Source organism: Pholcus phalangioides, unplaced genomic scaffold (genome assembly GCF_987345545.1).
Source record: "Pholcus phalangioides strain wild (caught in Gottingen) unplaced genomic scaffold, Ppha-v1.0 ptg000007l_1, whole genome shotgun sequence".
Classification (NCBI taxonomy): Eukaryota; Metazoa; Arthropoda; class Arachnida; order Araneae; family Pholcidae; genus Pholcus; species Pholcus phalangioides.
In genome coordinates this window covers 597,223-617,372 of record NW_028301600.1, presented here as the reverse complement: position 1 = coordinate 617,372, position 20,150 = coordinate 597,223, and the positions used below count along the sequence as shown (strand labels likewise).

Genomic DNA, 20,150 nt, shown 5'->3' with positions numbered 1-20,150 from the left:
CGATATCGTGGCACCCTAGGATGCCGGAGCACACCGGTTAGGAACACTGCACTAGGGTGTTATGCATAATCATAGATGAAGGGCGGTAAATTTCGAGTATTTAGTAAATTCACCAACGACACTTGGGTATTAAGGATCTTTGCCGGTTAAAGTGATAAATTTATCAAACTTAACAAAACGATTGGTAAGTATGCATAATAACCAATTCATCTTACATTTACCGGAACATATGCATCGTAACATACATAATATCGTAACATAACACATTTTGAAACTTTAAATTAATTCAAAAAATGTGTGCAATTTAAGTTGAGGATAAAATTCAGATATTTCAAATTCAACTTGAAATTTTTTGAATACTATTAATAAAATGTTATGAAAGATTTATCTTTTTTTAACAGTATCATATTCATTTGAAGTACTCATGCATCTAATTTTACTAATTCTAAGCATCGAGAAATTGAACGAAGTGAAGAAATCGCTGAAACCCAATATTAAATATTATGACTGATATCAGTTTTTACCAGTTATGTATTACTATTTGAAGTGATTACGAAAGAATATACTTCAATAGTTTGCTTCATTTAAAAATGAAGTTATTTGTCCAAAAGCTAGGGTTTCCGAATTCCCGACATTTTGAAGTTATCGGGAACGGGAAATCGTATTTCCCGACAAATCTCGGATTTCCCGGAATTCTCAAAATCACTTATTTACAGTTAAACCCCGTTTACACAACTCATTTCATTTATACGACGTTATAATCAGCCTCGATTGCTCTCCGCAAAACTTATACGATTTCACATTTTTCCTATTACAGATTAAATTAAATTTACGCAGCATGAAATTTTATTTTCTCTAATTTCCCCACAGTTAGCAAAGGAAAAAAAAAATGCCTTACCTTTTGTATAGTTTGAATAACAACTTGCCTATGCAGCATTGAGATGGCTTCATTCCAATTATATTGATCACATGCTTACACATCACTCTTAATCACTACTGATAAATATAATAATTCATACCTACTAACGCAGAAGTTCGAGAATTCTGGCGTTTTAAACTGCGTCTAAACGTTTGAAATTTGTAGCTTCGACTGTATAAAGTGATTTTTACCCCACTTGTAGATCACGGTCTTTTTTTTTGGCATTTAAAGCCATTCAGATTGAAAGGCAATCGTGGTCAGTGGTCATTGCACTTGAAAGTAAAAGCATTGTTTAAAAAAACAGGGGTTTGGTTGTGAACGACAAATTTTCCCATGGAAGGGATGCACGAAAATTGGGCAGCGTAACGCCATAAAACTTCCTCTCTCAAGCAGGTGATTATACGAAAAGAGGAAAGGCAAGAAAGTATTGGAAGGTATTACGCAATTATTCACCAAGGAAAAAGGGGCCTTAATAAGTAAAACCATAAAGTAACGCGTGCTGATGAGTGAAGAAAATATATTACGTATTAAGCATGTTTGACTTTGAATAGCAGAAAGCTTCCGTCTTTTTCAGAAATGGAGGAACCCCACACATAGAATAACTAGGATAACTGTTGACGTGCTATAACACATTAGAAATCACAGCAGACCCGGAATCGTAACATCATGTCCTTTTTACAGATTTTATTCATCGATCCTTCGTTCATCTCTCGTGTTTCCACTTCCCGAAAACAGTATTAGTATTTTATAGTAGGCAGGGTTTTTGCTAGTGCAGTTTACACGAACTGCAAGCCCCCTCCCCTCCACGTTTTTTTCCCGATCTATTCTTCCACTCCCCCCCCCCATCTCTTTCTCAAGCAATGATATGCTATAGAAGAATTTCCCGAGAATTTTTTTCGGAATTTCGAGAACGAGAAATCGCAAAAAATCCCCGAGAACGGGCGGGCGAGAATCCTCGCCTGAAAACCCTAGTCCGAGCTGAATCGGTTCAGACATCTTTTTTCAACGGTTATTCTGGTTACGATTTTATGTACAGCGAGAATAACTTTCATTTTATTAGAAATTCTTCTAGTTTGATGAATAAGGATTGAAATTTTTTATACAATTATTTTGTTCGAGGTGGAATTTTAAAGTCACCATTTTTTTATATACTAGAAAGTCATATAAAATTGCTTCAAATAATATTTTCTTGTCTTTGAGTCTTAGGTGTACCGTGATTTTTGTGATCGAATCGTTTCAAATTTAACAGGTGTTAATGTCTTTCACGATCACCATCGTCTATCTAAACGCTTTCATCAGTCTGAACGATGCAAACCGAAACTAGTAATGTAAATTAATCATCCCGCGTAACTGAATTATTTTATTTCAAATTTTTTATAATTACATAATTATCATATTACGTCATTTTCGTCATACATAACTTCGCATCCTCTTATATAGGCCTCGGCCAAACAATATTGAATAAATAAATAAATAATTGACACTGTTCATTGACACATATTTGTATATCCAAAACTGAGACAACGTTCTAAGATTCGTATTTCTCAAATTTTTTAAGGGAGAAGAACACAAGTGAGAAAAAAAATTTAATTTTGATAAAAAAGACGTTTCGACGTATTTATCCCCAAATAAAAGATCGGTGTAACTATTGCTCCTTTTACATTGTTAATTAAATATTTGAAATCATGTGTTACATTAAATATTTTGAAAACCGCGATTGCTTTTTTTTTTAATTCCCCGAGTACCTGTTTTGAAGAATTTCACAAGACTGATAATGATTACGAGAGTTTCTCGGGGTGGTTTCAAGCATTAGTTTTCAAGTTAATCACTTGATCAAAAGTTCAAGTTAACACTTCCATCAAAAAATTTGCAGCATTTTCTAGTCACTTATTTCATATACAGTCAAATTTGGTTAATTAGAAGTCCAAAGTCACCGGGAAAAAGTTCGAATTATCCAATTTTTGTTTCCTGCACCTGTAAAATTACTACAAATTGCAACTCAATTATTAAAATTTTATCATTTGTTACGAAACTGTTTTCCAAATTTTAATAATTTATGAATTATAATAATTGAATCTTAGCTGCTACATTATTGCACTGTTCTGGAATGAGCATCACTGCAGAATTTCTTGACCATGTCCAAAGCCTGATTTACAGAAACAGTTCATAATCATCCATTATGAAACTGTCTCCCAAATTTTGCTTATCATGCATATGCTGTGAAGGAAATATACTTTCATTAACGTATTACAATCTGAATATTCCGATACTTTCTATACTCTTAATAACGATAATAAAAAATTCAGATTTTGAGCAGTGTTAAAATGGACATTAAATTATCAAAAAAAAACAGTAGAGGAAAAACAGAATTTTTAAACATTTATTAGTCTTTAAAATTTTGTTGTTTAAGAACTTGATCGGGAAAAGCAACCAAACTAAATTTACCTATACAAAAATCATGATTTTTTCCCCTCCAACTTCGAGTGATCCAAAAAATTCAGAAAAAGTTCGAACTAAGCAAGAAATTTTAACATTAATTTAGATATAAAACTCAAGAAGAGTTTGCAAAAGTTCGAATTATCCACGTTCTACTGTAGCAAAAAGTTTGTAAAACCCCGTTATATACGGCGCCTGGATATACTTTGGAAGCGGGTATGGCCAGGGTCCCCGTTCAGATATCTCTGCTTTTTATGGGGGTTTTTTAAACTAACAAAACTCGTTATTTTACTCAACTGCACTATTATAGCGATACCGACAGACCACACACGACCCAGGCTCTGTCCCTCCCGGGATATAAGCCTTTTACCCTTGCGAGTTGGGTCGCGCTGGGGAGTTTATAGCGATACCGTCACTCAAGTCCCTTATACAAGGTGATTCAGAAAAGATGGAGAAAACTCTCTCTCTCTCTAAGAGGTACACACCAATACAAACAATTGTCACCAAAGAATGCATGGTCTAAAGGCCCGTTTACACGAGGCAAGCGCTTTAGTTGGTAACTTAATTTTTAGTTGCCAAGTACGATACAATGTATGCAGACGATAAGGGCCGTTTACACGGCTTTAGTTGGCAAGTGCGCAAGTGCAGAAGTGATTTAGTTGGTAAGTGAGATAAGAACGGTTCTATTTTTTCCGGTTAAGTAGACCTATGCGCATGCGCCAGTGGGCGTGACCTGCCGCTCTGGAGGGGTCTTTTTGCTCTCTCACGGAGGGGTTTATTTTGATCTCAAGCGTGAACCTGTTCATACTCCGTCGTCTCCTGAAGTTTCGCTAGAATTCCGCCGAAATATTGGATGGTGAGGTGGCCAGAGGACACAATCTTCAAGTTTATTGAAAAATATCTTCGCCATGAATGTTTGTTGAACTATTGAAATAGAAATTACCTTGTTCAAACAAGCTAAAATTATTCGATGTTGGGAAAAGCTATGGAATATTCTGTCGACGTGATGTCAGGAGTTATATATTTTTCAACCTTCAATTTTTTTTATCTGGTGGGGAGGATTTATATATTAAAAACTGGAGAGGGGGGTTTCGAATATTTCTCTCGTCCAGAACGAATTTGCTGCCATCTGTTGTCAAAATACACGATCAAATATTTAACATAAAGATATCATCTCTATAGATCAAATTAAAAAATAATAATGATTTCGAAAATTTGGAAATAATTTTTGTTTAATGAATTTTTATTATTTAATTTTTAACCCTTAGAATTTCCTACGAATGCCAAGAATCTTCTCCCATATTTTCGGCTTACATATAATTCATAATTTATCTCCTCTTCAACTTCGATTAAAATATCATATAATCGATATTTACAACTTAGAGGAGAAATATAGAAATCTTATATTTCTTCTCGATGACTTCTTAAGTTTATAATATGTTGTGTGTTCTTTTTCCCCCTGTGGCGTCATCTCTCGCCCCCCTTACGTGAGTGCAGAGGCGAAAAAAGGGGACAAGCGAACTGTTTCCCTTGCGTGACCTACTTCTTGCTCAGTGTGTTGCTCTCGCGCAAGTGAGAAAAGAGTTTCTCCTTTTTTATTATGTGGAATTAATATTGTTAACCTATGTAAATAGTTTTTTAAAATTAAATGAACTTAAATATTATCAACCGTTTCTTCAATTGGAGTCAGAATATACATCGTCCTCAATGTGTATCATATAACTATACCCCCCTTGAGTAAGTGAAAATGAATAAATTTATATTCTTTAAAAAAAATATCATATAATGTGGCTCTGATCACAGTATTCTTAACTTCTACCTGATCATCTTCATCCATCGTTACGAAAGCTATGAGCTTTAAAAAAAGCACCTCTCTGAATGACAGATAAATAAAAAATTATTACTATTATTCTCCCGCGCGTTGTGCGTCTCTCTCTCCCCGTGGATTTGAGTAGACTGAAGCGCGCATGCGCTAACTGCGCTCACCTCCGTAAAAATTATCCAATGAGCGCCTACTTACCACTTATCGTGTGGACAGTTTCAAGAAGAATCGGTAAGTTTAAATTAAGTTACCAACTAAAGCGCGAGATATGAAGCGCTAGCGCGTTTCGAAACGGCCGCTCCGCAAACGGTAAAACGGCATTCCTGTTGTGAGGCCGGATCACAACACAATCAAATTAGAAAAAGCGAAAATAAACAATACACATTTAGTATACTGAGGCGACTTTATTACGTTGTTCCGCAATTAAATTTTAATTATTTATTCTTCAAAACAATTAAGCTTCATACAAACAAAATATAAACGTATCATTTTAATTGCTAACCAGCGATGTCGGTCGTTATATAGGAAATCAATTAAAACAAAAAGCAAATTCATATTACGGAAAGGATCATATTAAAAAGCCGCTCAAATAGAAATTATAATAAAAGCGAACTCTCACCAAAAGCCACTCAATATACAAAAAAAAAGCACAACACTCACCCACCATCATTCCCAGCCCTTGGAAGCACCCCGTGGCAGGAAAATTCTTATATTCTAATTTATTACGTTTTTAAATTGAATTTCCAAGCAATTCGGGTCGGTCCGGACCTCCCTGTCAAGAAGTGTGTGATACACTTAGATTTAGAGCGATCTGACAGAGAGAGAGATGCTATTTTCTGATTGGGATCACGCGTCATACAAACGTGGGAACGAGACAGAAGGGAAAATGTTTACAATGTGACGGCAGTCACCATGTGAAAAATACAGCAAGTCAGTAAATGAACTTTTAAAGGCTTTCGCCGAAGATAAGAAGTAAAGGCAAGCCTCAGACAAAAGTTTCCAATTCCATGATTCATTAAAAGGAATTAAAAATACTTAAATAGTGCGAAAACGCTCTCACGACATTCCTGTTGAAATTTATCGGGAGAAAAAGAACACCATGCGTGCATGCATGTAAATGTAACCTGGGGAAAAAGAAACCGTATGCAAATCGACGTCACAGTGAATAAAAGGCGTGGACGCCAGCCCTAAAAGTTATTCCAGCGTGCAACTGTTCAAAAATTTGTAACGTAAGGGATAATGCCGCACTTCAGTAATACTGAAAAAGCAGACGTGCATGAATGAAATACCTGTCTGCAGAATGATTGCATAAATGAAATACCTGTCTGCGTAATGATTGCATAAATGCATGTCTGCTTTTTCAGTATTACTAAAGCGCCCCATTTTCCCGTACGTTACAACTGTTAGAACGGTTGCACGCTGGAATAACTTCACAGGACTTTCTTCCGCGCCTTTTATTCACTGTGACGCAGATTTGATACGGTTTCTTCTTCTTCCCCAGGTTACATTCGCATGCACGCATGGTGTGTTCTTTTTCTCCTGATAAATTTCAACGGGAATGCCGTTCTAACAGTTGCGGAGCGGCCGTTTCGATGTTAGACCATGTATTCTTTCGGGACAACTGTTTGTATTGGTGTGTACTATCACCTCTTAGTTTTCCCCATCTTTTCTGAATCCAGTGCCGCAACTAGATGCTTGGTCAGCCGGGGCAAGCACGCATTTTGACGCCCCCTCACAATGTTGAAGGAGAGGTTAAAGAGTGAAATTTGCGCCCCTATTAGTCCGGGGCACCAGACCCGCCTGCACACCCTAGTTGTGGCCTTGTCTGAATCACTCTGCATGTTCGAGAGTATCCGTTTGTCGCATTACCTTCTTGTCACTGCTATGGTTCCAAAAGGTTTACCTATTATCAAATACCTGGTTCTGTACACCGACGGGTTTACATCTACTACTACTACTCTGAACCACACATGCACCTCGTCCATATTCCTCTGCTGAACTTGTAACGAATTGGTGCATGTTGGAATGTGTGGTGGATCTGATGTGAAGTTTGTTTCAGTGTAATGCTTGTAGTGTGTAGTGCTTCTATCTGCCATGAATTTTTCTAACTATGAGTGAAGTGTAATGATTGAATAATTGTATTGCTGTGTGTGTGTAGGCCTGTTGCTCTCTGTGGTGAGACTTTTTAACTGGAGATCGGCTTGCATTCGCGCCTCGAAGTTGGGAACCACAGAAAACCAACTTCAGCCGACCACCATTATGGCGACGGTGGGGTGGTTTTACACCTGTGGTTCCAATCTATGCACCGTGGTGTCCTGGGGTTCGTGATCAGTTATATTTTGTGAGCACCGTGACAATACGACCCACTAAGTAGATTTACTAAATGAATGGCATTATAGTACATTTAAAAATATAAAATTCGAGTATTATGAAATTAGTCGGGTAATACGGAATGCTGGTGTGTTATTACGCCTTCAGACATGGCTGCCAAGTGAGAGAAACAGCGATAAACAACTTCAAACTGACCCACATGATACTCCACAGTCAGTATCGCTCGATTGTCATCATCATTACTGTCAGAATAAGGATCAGATTTTTAAAAAAAATGTAGGATTTCTTGAATTGTATTGTTCAATCATCATTTGTAGGTACATCAGAAATTTGCTTATTTTAAATACACCCTATATGCCGCCAAGAATTCTTGTATGTTCAAAAATACAGTTTCCAGTTGAGAAGCTTAAAACATTTTATTAATGTTCAGCTTGAGTGCATTTCCACACATAAGGGACAAAAAAGCTCCTATTTAGCAAGAAACCCTGTGTTGAAGGTTAATCAAAATTGTTTGAGCGTAAAAACTCATTGGTGCCTCAGATAAAAATAAAGCCGCAGTGGCTATATATATGAAATAAGCTACTTTTCTCCGATAAGTTTTAAAAATTCAAACTTAATATTTTGTTTCATTGAAGAAATCTTGATTGGCCATAAATATCTTTCTCATTGCTCTACCTACCTCGGATAAAAGTATGTGAGTGCAAGTGCAAACGATCAACATTATTAAAATATGGAATTTAAAAAATATATATTACATATTTTCAACAAACATACAGACAAAAGACGTCTTGCTATTTAGTCATAACTCGGCATATTTACCTTTTATAATATCGGTTATAACACTAATCACCACGCGATCATCATATTATACGTACATATAATCCCTTAAAAATTAATGAGACGAGGAAATTGACAAAATGAAACGAGTCATCAATCACGAATCATCTTAATCGGATGAAATTACTGAAAAGAGTTATATATATATATGACTCGCAAAACAATAAGTTGGAGAAAAGTATGTGGCAATGAGTTTGCTTAGAAATAAGTGTCTATTTTGTATGCAGACAAAGCAATGTGTAGGATCAGTTTGGTAGTTAACAGCAGAAACGAAACGTTCTGTAGTCCGTTAGTAGTTAAGTTGACAGTGAAAAAGTGGAGAATGTATCTTCGGGCTACAGAATATAATTTTCACTGAGGAGGTTGATCAAAAGCATGTATAGAGTGAGCGTGACCTATTCTGCCATATGAAAGGGGAAATAAACTAGCCCAAGTGTAACATGAAACCAGGGCCGTCTTAACAGCATCATGGGCCCCCGTTCCAAGTGATGTTTTTGAGGCCCTACCTGGAAAATTCGAGAAAATTTCAAACGCTTCTCATTTTTGTAGCCATGCGTTAAGATGACGCTGCATGAAACACCCTATCAACCCTGTCCGCTGTCTCATCGTTTTCGAGCACAGACGCAACCTGGAGGAGCAGGCGGATCTCGTGCCCCGGGCGCTGGACCAGAGGGGGCACAAATTTTATTCTCAAATCTCACCTTCAACATTACAAGGGGACGGCAAAATGCGCACTTGCCCCGGGTGACCAAACATCTAGTTGCGGCCTTGTTTTCTAGTTATGGTGGATAATCGATTATGGAAGAAAAATGCTCTCAAATCTGAAAAACTCCAAATTTATGTAGTTTCTGATAGACCTACACGTAAACTAAGCACAAATTTTCAAAGAACAGAAAATGCCCTATAAGATGGCATCATTTCATCAGAATATCTGAATTTAATGACGAGCTCTAAGCGCTGAAAGATTGGCAAAGTTCAAAATCGAATTGTCGCTAATGTTTTTAATCGCCGATTCCGCAAACACCCTTCTAGCTACAATCGAGCAAATTTACCAAAAAACTGTCCATTGCACCAGCTTCCGAAAGAGTCTACAGTAAACCATATCAGTGTTCTGGTTAAGAAGAAATTTAGCCTTTCTATTGCAATACATCACTGAAATAAGCGTTTGCCGAAGTAGACGTTTTTGTAGATATTGGCGATAAGTCTACCAATTTTCCTATTCGCATGTCTCTCAGCGCTTGTAGCTCGCCATAAAAAACAATTATCCTGATAGAGGTGGTGCCTTTAGGACTTTTTCTACAACATTGAATTATCACCAAAAATCCCTAACCGCAATTCCGAATTTTCACCGAATATCTATCTACTTTGACAACCGCTGATTTCAATGATGTATTGCAAACAAAAGGCTAAATTTCTTCTGAACCAGAACACTGATATGGTTAACTGTAGACTCTTTCGAAAGTTGGTGTAATGGACAAGTTTTCGTAAATTTGCTCGATTGTAGCTAGAAGGGTGTTTGCGGAATCGGCAATTAAAAATGTTGGCGACAATTCGATTTTGAACTTTGCCAATCTTTCAGCGCTTGTGTAGGCATTTGATCCATATATCCTGATGAAAATGTTGCCACATTATAAGACATTTCCTTTTCTTTCCAAATGTGTGCTTAGTTTACTTAGGGCCGTATTCACCGGCACGGTTTAAACCACGATCGCAGGTTACAGTGAGGTTCACTTCAAAAACGGTATTCTCCGCGCCTCAACCATGGCTTAAAAACAAATTTTGGTGGCTGGATCTAAACCACCGTATTTGGTGGATCAGTACACGAACCACGGTCTAACGCATGCGGAGTGAGGGCTCGTAAACAAAAAATAATGCCCGTCATCCGCGTTGTTTGAGTTATTTCGAGATTGTAGGAATGGAATACTTTATTTGAAAATGAAACGATTATTTTGGAGCAATAATTTTCTCATATCGGATCACAGTCTTCTCTGAGGTAGAGGATATGGACGTTGATTCAGCCTTGCAGATATTTTTGAAGCCCTCCGACAAGTGCTGAAAAAAGGTGAGTGACGATATGTTTTGTGATTTCAATAAATAACGAACATTATTTGCTAGTGGAATTATAGTAAAGTTTATGATCGGATATCGAATTCTGAGCAAATTTCATGATAAATAATTATGACAGAATAATGGTAATCGTACGAAAATTTAACATTCGTACGATAAAAAAAACCCATCGCTGATATACATATATAATAATTATAAAAAAAAATGATTCTATTGTTTCATCCTCTGATACTTTGCTCTATGGATAAAATTCGATGCTCGTCAATTGTTTAGCTCGTATGGAAACTAATTATTTTGAATGTACTGGGTTTATATTGAAAATACTATAGCAGCGATTCTCCGAAACCGGGTGCCGTGATCGTTGTGAATTGCCGTGGGATATTTTGTTTATAAAATTATACTGCACGTGTTAATAGGGCTATGACTCCCAATCAGTATGTGATGGCAATTCAAGGTGCCCTGGAAACAGGGCCGGAACTAGAGGAGACGGGGGGGGGGCAACCAACGCGGGAGACAAAATTTAGGAGGTGGCTAATTTTAGGTGGGAACAAAAATACCGTTATAAAATCATATTTATAACGGTTATAAATTATCGAATTTGACCGTGGGGGGGGGGGCAGCTAAATCTTCCACCCCTTTTATTTTTTTCAATTTTCTTTGTTTAAATTTCAAATTTATTTATAGTTAATTAATTCCCAAATAAAAAGTTTAAAAAAATGATTATCATGACCCCCACAAGAGTTGGGCTGACAGGGCTCCAGTCCTGGGGCCCGAGACAATTACTATAATTTTTTTCTTATGCTATAAATTCACTATAGAAGGGCCTGTGGTAAGTTTGGGGGCCACTAAAGTTTTCAGCCTAGGGGCTCTGCTCAGGAGCGTGGGGACCATGGTGACGATCTCGCTATTTTTGAATTTCACATGTGTATAAAATATAAATTTTTCTTTTCATACGAAATAAATAATTAAAGAAACTACAGATTTTGCATTTTTGTTTGTTGTTTTTGACTATATAATTTAAGTTTGTGTGGTTCATAGTGAAATTATACAACGCATATGGTTTTTTTCCCTGCAGATCAAATAAAGTTTGTAATTTTACAGGTTCAAAATTGATCACCCGAACACCATCATATATTACCATCAACGTAAGAATTTATCAAGCGAATGCAATGAAGATAAGGATGAGCCGTGTGTGTGTCTGCGACCTCATCAAATTTTCAATAAATATAATGCTCGTTTCTAAAAAAAATATTAATTTTAATGAGCATGTTGTCACACTGATTTAAAAAATATGAAAATATTGCACATGTAAATATATGTTATATATAAATATAAATTATGTTTTATCAACTTTTTGTGGTCATTTTTTAACAATGTCTCCGGTCATTATTATATTTTATGAACCAATTTTTAGCATATTTTGATTTATGTGATTTATTTATGTCAAAGTTCAAGTTATCTTGAGTTCAAGGAAATAGACTTTTTCCGCATATTATGATGAAGTGAACTCCAAAAGAAAAGTAGTTTTGTCTATACCGGAAATTGAACCCAGGTCTTCTTGCAAACCGGGCATGTGGACTACACACCATGTAAACCGCTAGACATGAATCTGCCTTCCTTATACACTATCAATCTTGAGTACATTTGGTATGTTATTATGATCAAAACATGATAAAATTTATAATAGTTTCAATATTAAATTACATATATCATTATGAATGCTATAAAATTCCATTTTTGGTTTCATATATTTAGAAAAAAATCGCCAAAAAATATCGTTTTTAAATACGTAGCTAGAAGGGATTCGTCCAGATTTTACATTAATATTTTTCAAAACGATTAATGATTTATTTATATCTCAACATATGTGCAGTGTACACAAAAACACTTTGTTTTTCAAAAAATTAAAAAAAAAACGTCATGGGGAAGAAACGCCATTAGCGGAAAAACGCTTTAAACGGGGAAAAAATCTTGATGAATATTATAAAGAAGTGGGACCACTAAAATATAAGTCGTACTAAGCGAGATCTACTTTAATTGAAAAATGGTTATGATAATCAATCTCTTTAAATATTTGATGGAGCGTCGAAATTTCGGGGTTTTTTTCCGTAATTTAAATAAAAATGGATTTAAAACGTCAGATTTTAATAGAATTTCTTAAAAAATCTTATAAAATTTCTATAACCACCGAGATTATAGACCATATTAATTTAATTTTTTTAGCTACCAATAAATAAGGAAATTTATATTGATTGAATAGTTGGCTGCGATACCCAAAGATCGCTTCAAAAGTGATATTTGTTGACAAAATAATCACCCCAGTACGCGTTTATATTACTGTATGTCATTTGAAAAAAAATATGTGTATGGCGACCTCTGTTTTCAATAAAAAAAACACGAAAACCCCAAAAGGTAAACAATGCAATTTCATAGTCGAGTCGTTTACTTCATCTAACAATTAGTCCAATCAGCATCAAAGAATGCTGTCACTGACCGCCGCCAAGCAAACATCGCCAGCTGAACTACGGATCGCTTAATCCACGAACGGTGATCGAACGAGAATACCAAATTTCGTTTGAACCTCGACCAGGGTTTAGACGATCCATGGTTTGATCCACTGCACTGTGAATACCGCCCTTATAGGTCTCACAGAAACTTTATACATTTGGGTTTTTTTCAGCTTTGACGCATTTTTCCCCATAATCGATTATCCAAGATAACTCGAAAACGGTACGAGAGAGGACAGGGTTGGTAGGGTGTTTCATGTTCCTCTTGGGCTAGTCCATCATTTCCTTTCGTTTGACAGAGAACAAATCAAGTTAATTTGTATACATCAATTTTCAATGTTTGTATATTTTTCGAAAAGAAATACTGAAAAATTTATATCATTTAGAGCTATATATAATTAATTTCTAAGTTGAATCTTAGAATACAATATTGGGGTCACCATTATCAATATTCGTAACAACTTCTTTCACAATTTTTGGAGCTATATCCTCAAAATTTTGTTCTACACTATCGCTGTTGTTTTGTTTCGAGCCCGCGTACGTGCATTTGCATATTTTGGACTTTTTTTAGCATTGGTAAATATATATGCATAAAGCTGAAGAATTTTAGGAATAATTGCACATATTTTTGAAGTTTTACGAAAGCTCAATCACATTTATACAATTGGTGTCACATTACAGTCTGGTGTGAATGTCTACGTCATTTCTCTTTACAGCAAAATTCTTTTCCTATTAGTGAGCATCTACTAGTAACTAGGAATTCTTAAATTAAAACATGTAGAAGTTATTTTCATGAGAATATTTTTCATAACTGAAAGTATGCACTAAGAGAGAGAGAGATATGCATTTTAAAAACGCATTAAGGTTTTGCGTGGTTGTTTGTTTTTAACGCACATTTTCCCAGTTTTAGTACATACTTTGTGATTTTTAATGCATATTTTCACATTTTTAGTGCATACTTACATAATTTACAGCAGTGTTTCTCAGCCGCCGGGCCACTGTTATGCTCGACTTTGGGTCTGAGTGTAGTCATTGTAACCATAGGTCGAATTTGCTATCTGGTGGCCTGGGTTTTTGCGGGTTTATACAACGGAAATGTTTTTTTGACGTTATTGACCCTGTGTCGTGTTGTGTGCCGAAACGTGTGCAACACCACCGCTCTTTAAAAAATATATTTCATTTCTTTTCAGTACATATAATCCGAGCTCTACTTATCTGTGTTTCGCTATAATTATGTTTTCGTTTATTTGTCGATTTAAAAAATAATAAAAAGCTACATACGATATATACAATGCTGGCCACCCAAATTGCAACACCAAGAAAGACAAGAGATATCGCAACAATATTTATTTTGTAGATAACATGTTGACCAAGCATCAAATGATTAAATTTATAGACTTCTGTGAAGTGTGGTTCCTGCCAAAATCAGTAGCCAGAGTAGCCGCCATTGTTGGAGATCACCGCTGCCACACGCATCGGCATTGATTCAAAGAGACTTTGGATGTGTTCTTGGGGTACAGCAGACCAAGCAGCTTCCACGCGTTGCCAAAGTTGATCTGGTGTGGCAGCTGGGGATGTAATCTGGGTCAATCGTTGAGCAACCATGGACCACATGTTTTCTATCGGCGAAAGATCCGGAGAGCGAGCTGGCCAGGGAAGCAATTCAATCTGGCGACTGACGAGGAACCTTTGGACAATGCGTGCCACGTGTGGTCGTGCATTATCCTGTTGAAATATGGCTGTGGGCAAGCCCTGAAGGTAAGGAAGGACAACTGGCTCCAACACCTCGGAGATGTAGCGCTGGCTTTTTAAAGTACCGGCAATGCGTACTAAAGGAGTGCGAGAGCGATATCCAATACCGCCCCATACCATAATACCCGGTGCAGGACCAGTGTGGCGGTGCATAACGCAGCTGTTCAGCATCCTCTCTCCACGGTGTCTCCAGACTCGAATCCGACCATCGTGGTGTTGCAGACAGAAGCGTGACTCGTCAGTAAAGACAATTTCATTCCATTGTGCCGTCCACATCCTTCTTTCATGGCACCATTGGTGGCGGAGACGTCTGTGGTTCTGCGTCAAGGGTAGACGAAGCAATGGACGTCTTGCGGACAGACCACTCTGCTGTAAACGGCGTCGAATGGTACGCGCAGACACTGGATGATGCGGTAAAGACTGAATGTGCTGTGCTATGGTTCGTGATGTGGCTGAGCGATCCGTCACTACCATACGCACAATACGCCTGTCATCACGTGAAGTGGTGCACTGAGGTGGATGCGATCGAACACGTCGGTCCGTCGTACCCTCCTGCATCCAACGATCACATATCCGCATTACAGTTGTTTGGTTTCGTCCAACACAAATACGTTGATGATAATTGATCGTTTTTTTGAAAAAACCACAAGATAAACAAAATTGCCGTACTTCAAATCGTCGAAATCTCCTAGCCTTAAATAGCGCTTTGAAGTGGCGCCACAGGCGCGTGCGATGTGCGTCTGCGCTGAAATTCTAATCATTTGCATATCTCACCTCCGCTAATGCATGTTGTAAATTTCATATTATTTGCATGCTTCCTTCAGGGTGTTGCATTTACGGTGGCCAGCAGTGTATATAATTTATCGTTTAATTTTGCCTGCAGTTATAGTTTCGGGCAAATATCCACTCGTCTGAGGCTTTCGTGGTCCGCGTTCAATGACTTACGAGCGGTTTCTGGTCTATTACGCCATGGTCTAAAGCATTTTCTTCCTAACGTATCGCCCACATCTGTGGCAGGCATCTTCTGATGTTAAACGGACGTAGGTTTCTGCGACAAACCAGAAAGGGTTCGTACGTCGCTTGCCGCAGAAACCTACGTCCGTTTGATTTCAGAAGATGCCTGCCACAAATGTTGGCAAAACGTCAGGAATAAAATATTTTAGAGATCATGGCCTAATATAGCTCGGAAACCACTTGTGAGGGTGTGAACATAGTGCGTCCGTATTTCAGATTCTTGAAACCCGCTTCGTCTCCGATTGGTTGAAAACTCGAATTTTAAGTTGAAAAAAAAATTGAAATTCCGGTTTTTAATCAATCGGAAACGACACGCGTTTTCAGAATCTGAGATATGGTCGCACTATGTTCACACCCTTAGTCATCCAATCGTATTTTCTTTTTTCGGAACAAGGATTTGATGAATTCAAAGATATGTGCACCACCCCGGCTTTTCAGAGGTTTGCCCATACATCGAGACCTACTGTTTTCCTACCAATCCACTTGAGATCGCTGCACATAACGGGAAGAACAGAAAATGGTATTTTTTAATAGTTTGTTGAAGTTGTTAATGCATAGTAAAAAAATTATATAATTAAAAACACTTTATATGTATAAAAACCCGAACATCAGAATTGAAGTGACTTTATCACTTCAACACAATGTACGTTTGTGTTTTTTAGTTGGCGCTTCCTAGACTAAAACTGGCCAACTGAGCTAATTGGCGATATATTGGAGAACCGACAAATCTTGGATAAGAATCACGATGCATCAGGGTATAAATTTGTAGCTGAGCTTCGTCGAATGTTGAAATAGTTGGATTCATCATGTTCTTATTTATAACGTCTCTCACTCTGGAGTCCAGACTCACCTGAAAAAATAAAAATATTTTCAATAAAACTAATCATTCCGATGGCATGTGCAAATATTGTTGGAATATACACTTTTTCTACGAGTGTAAGGGTGCATTCACATCTACATACAAACACCGTGTCGTGTCAGACATGGCAAACATTTTTTATCATAAAACCAATGAACGTATTCATATCTATCATATCTGGCTGCGTAGGCGCAGACAGACATTTTTTATGTTACAGAATGGTTGCTTGTCTGACACGACGCGATAAGTGTCTATAGATGTGAATCCACCCTAATGCGATTAGACGTGTTTCATAACAATCCGATGTCGCGTTAAAGCGTTGCTCGCATAAAGGCGAAAGCACGATACACTGACGTGATTATCACGTTACGCCACTGTAGCGTGTTTCGGCAACACCATCTATAGCAGAAGGCCTTCGCGCGAAGCTCATGTCGTCGCTGAAGAATGTCACATCTCACCTAGAACCCCTTTATATACAGGCCGACGCATTCGCCATTTTGGTCTGCAAAAAATGTACCTACATTTCAAAGAAAGCTAATTTGAGCTCAAAAGGCAAGATGACTGGAAGAAGTTGATGCAATCTGCTGTGCCCCATAGTTCCAGGTTCCCAACGTTCCAAAACCTCTCGCTCCTCAACAGAAAAAGAATATAGGCCTTCCAAAAGTTCTGAGCAGACAGAAAGACGACCACTGACAGCCCAGAGAGACCATCTTGGGATGATTTATGCTCTTTCCCAAAGGAAAAAGTCCTGAGCAATGATTTTGTATGTAATGTGTTCGAATAACCTTATTTTCTCTTTATTATAAAGCCAGAAAATGAACAATTAACTGTTTCATTTAGTGCAGTTCATATCCTCAAGGGGACACAGGATTTCATGCAAGGTATATGCAGTGATTACTCTCTACAAATTAATTTAGAATTAGTTTAATGATAATGTTTTGAAATGCAATCGTATGTTTAGCTTGTATCATTATCTTGCATGGAAAATGCTTTTGAATTTTTCATTCACACTATGAGTTTTGAAGCAAAAACTTGTGCATTAAACTTTGCCTCTGCAAAAACATAGGTGTTTTGCACGCATGATTACATGAGTAATTACAAATACAACGCCACAACAGGCAAAATGCCCAACGAGGTGGCTGATAAAAAGATGCCCATAAAATTTAAAATTTTAAAATTCTTACTTAGACCTATGGCTTGTGCTTCTTTCTCAAGGATATGAATGTCAAATTTCAATGAACTAAGGGTTTTAAAATTATGAAGGAAAGTACTTTTTTATTTTGATTTTAAAATTTAAAAATTTTTCACTATTTTCAAAATTTTTAATTTCCAATGAAAATCAAAGATCATAGTTCATTCTATAGCCCTAAGATAGTTTAATAAGTGTAGAAAATTACATAATGATTGGTCTAACCATTTTTGTGTAATCGTGTGCACAATGGCAAAAATTGACATTTTGCGAAGAATGCATTAAAGATTGTGACGTATGAATTTTGATGAAATTATTTTTTCCTCAAACTCAAAACCATACCAGATACATGAAAATAACCTCAATATTCAAAATTATTATTAGTTTTCAATATTGCCAGCATGTTTTCTTTCTTTAATTTGGCATTTAATGCTTGGAAAAGCCTGCAGCTTCAAATGCTCAATACACAGCAAGTTAAAAAAAGTTAGATTTCAGAACTAATGCAGCAAAAACTCAATTTATTTTGCAGTCTGTATTTTACATTTAATATGTTCTGTGAGTAATATTTAAGGGAAATTAGCAACTGATATAAGAAAACTGACAAAAAAAGTTAGTTGGCATTATAATCATTGATTTGTTAATTTTTGACTTTGTGGTTAAAAAAAGCATCCTTAGTGCTATTGGGTTTTTTTTAAGAGTGACATTTTGGTATATCGTGGTAAGTGTAATACAAAAAAATAGGAATATATATACAATTATTTCATAAAATAAGCATTAAGGTGTCCAATGTGTGCAAAAGATTTAGAAGGTGGGAAAGTTTTCGACAACTATCATCAACAAATCTCATTATAAAAGTGCATAACACATTATTATGATTGCAAGTAAAACATTATGAAAAATCATGTTTCTCTCATTCACTGGTGGACACTTATTTCTGATGTCACAACTAATCACACATAACAATACTACATGTAAATATGTATTTTATGAAATTTCTCCGGTTTCATGAAAATGGTTTTGTATTCATTGTCCAGATTGTAATCACACTAATGATGTGTTCACTGAAGATATGAACTGTTGCATGCGCACAAGTTCAATCTTTCTTGTATGTTCAATATATTCCCATTGTTATGTTTTCCTTTACCATCGCACACTCTCTCTCTCTCGATTTCACTGAACAAGAAACAAATAATAATAAACTCGTAATGTAACTCAAAAGTAAACTATGGACTTTATGATACACATATACGAAATGCAAATATAAATAAAAAAAAGGTGTAGGTCAGGACTTGACAAATCAAAAAAAAATTTATGCGCCAGCCAAATTTCTTAGGAGACAACCAGGCTGATCTTAATCTCAAGAAAAACAGTCCTAAATATTTTGTTTTACTTTTTCAGGACTTTATATCCTTTTTTTTATGTTAAAAGAGAGAAATGTTCTTATATGTTTATGTTCAAAGACTTGAAAATCAAAAAATAGACTCCAATTTAGCCGTCACGAAGAAAATTATAAGTGCCAATATAGACTTTATAGTTGTCATATGGACTTGGCACTTGAGATTTGTCAAGCCTTGTGTAAGTAATGGTTTTTCCTTCAACTAAATGAGAGAAGAAAAAAGACTCTCAGGCAAGTATTGCGAGTATAGAAGGGAGGAAAAAGACTATATATTGCAAAACATTGAATTTCTACCAAAACAAAACTCTCAAAACAAAATTTCTGAACATTGCTCAGCGGTGGTCGAAATAGCGAATAGAATGCTTGGTCTCATTTTCAAAAAGGTCTCTTCGCGTTCTCCTAAAATCATTCTTCCGCTTTTTCGAGGCTTAGTTCGTCCTGGACTGGAGTATGCTGTAAGGTTTTGGAGACCATACCTACAGAGGGACATTGACTTGGTTGAAGGGGTGCAGAGAAGAGCTACGCGTGTCCTTATTGGCACACGGGGCTTGAGTTATGAAGAGAGACTTCATTTTTTGAATATGTTTACATTGGATGAACGCAGGTGTCGAGGAGATATGATCGAAGTGTTTAAAATTTTCAATGGGATGGATAGAATGGACCATGAACTTTTAGTACACCGCCAATCGACTGCTTTTACAAGGGGACGCCAGTATCGATTGGTGAGGGACAATGCAAGGCTATGGTGTCGCAGGGGATTTTTCTCTAATAGAGTCGTTAATAAATGCAATGGCTTACCCCCGGAGGTAGTAAATTGTAACACAATTGACACGTTTAAAAAGAAGTACGATAAACATGTTGGGGTAAATCGAGAAGCTATCCATACTTAGAATAAGACAACCATAAGTATTCTTTACGGGCATTGTATAATATTTTATCATGTGTATATATTATTTATAATTTGGGTTAATTGCATTGTTAATGGGGTTGCTGTATTTTTGAAATATATGACATCCATATT

General features: G+C 36.6%; 1 protein-coding gene across 3 annotated transcripts in view; it reads right to left on the bottom strand.

Moving 5' to 3' along the window:
- The window catches only part of LOC149084775 (uncharacterized), a 188,848-nt gene that overhangs the window by 18,579 nt on the left and 150,119 nt on the right, over nt 1-20,150 (bottom strand). Inside the window, exon 6 of one of the 3 annotated variants that reach the window (XM_089232521.1) lies at nt 16,006-16,535. The exons of the other annotated variants lie outside the window; for them this stretch is intronic. Within the exon in view, the coding sequence (XP_089088647.1) occupies nt 16,344-16,535 (192 nt within the window). The 3' untranslated portion in view covers nt 16,006-16,343. Of the gene's footprint in view, nt 1-16,005; nt 16,536-20,150 lie in introns of those variants that run through there. 3 annotated transcript variants of the gene reach the window in all.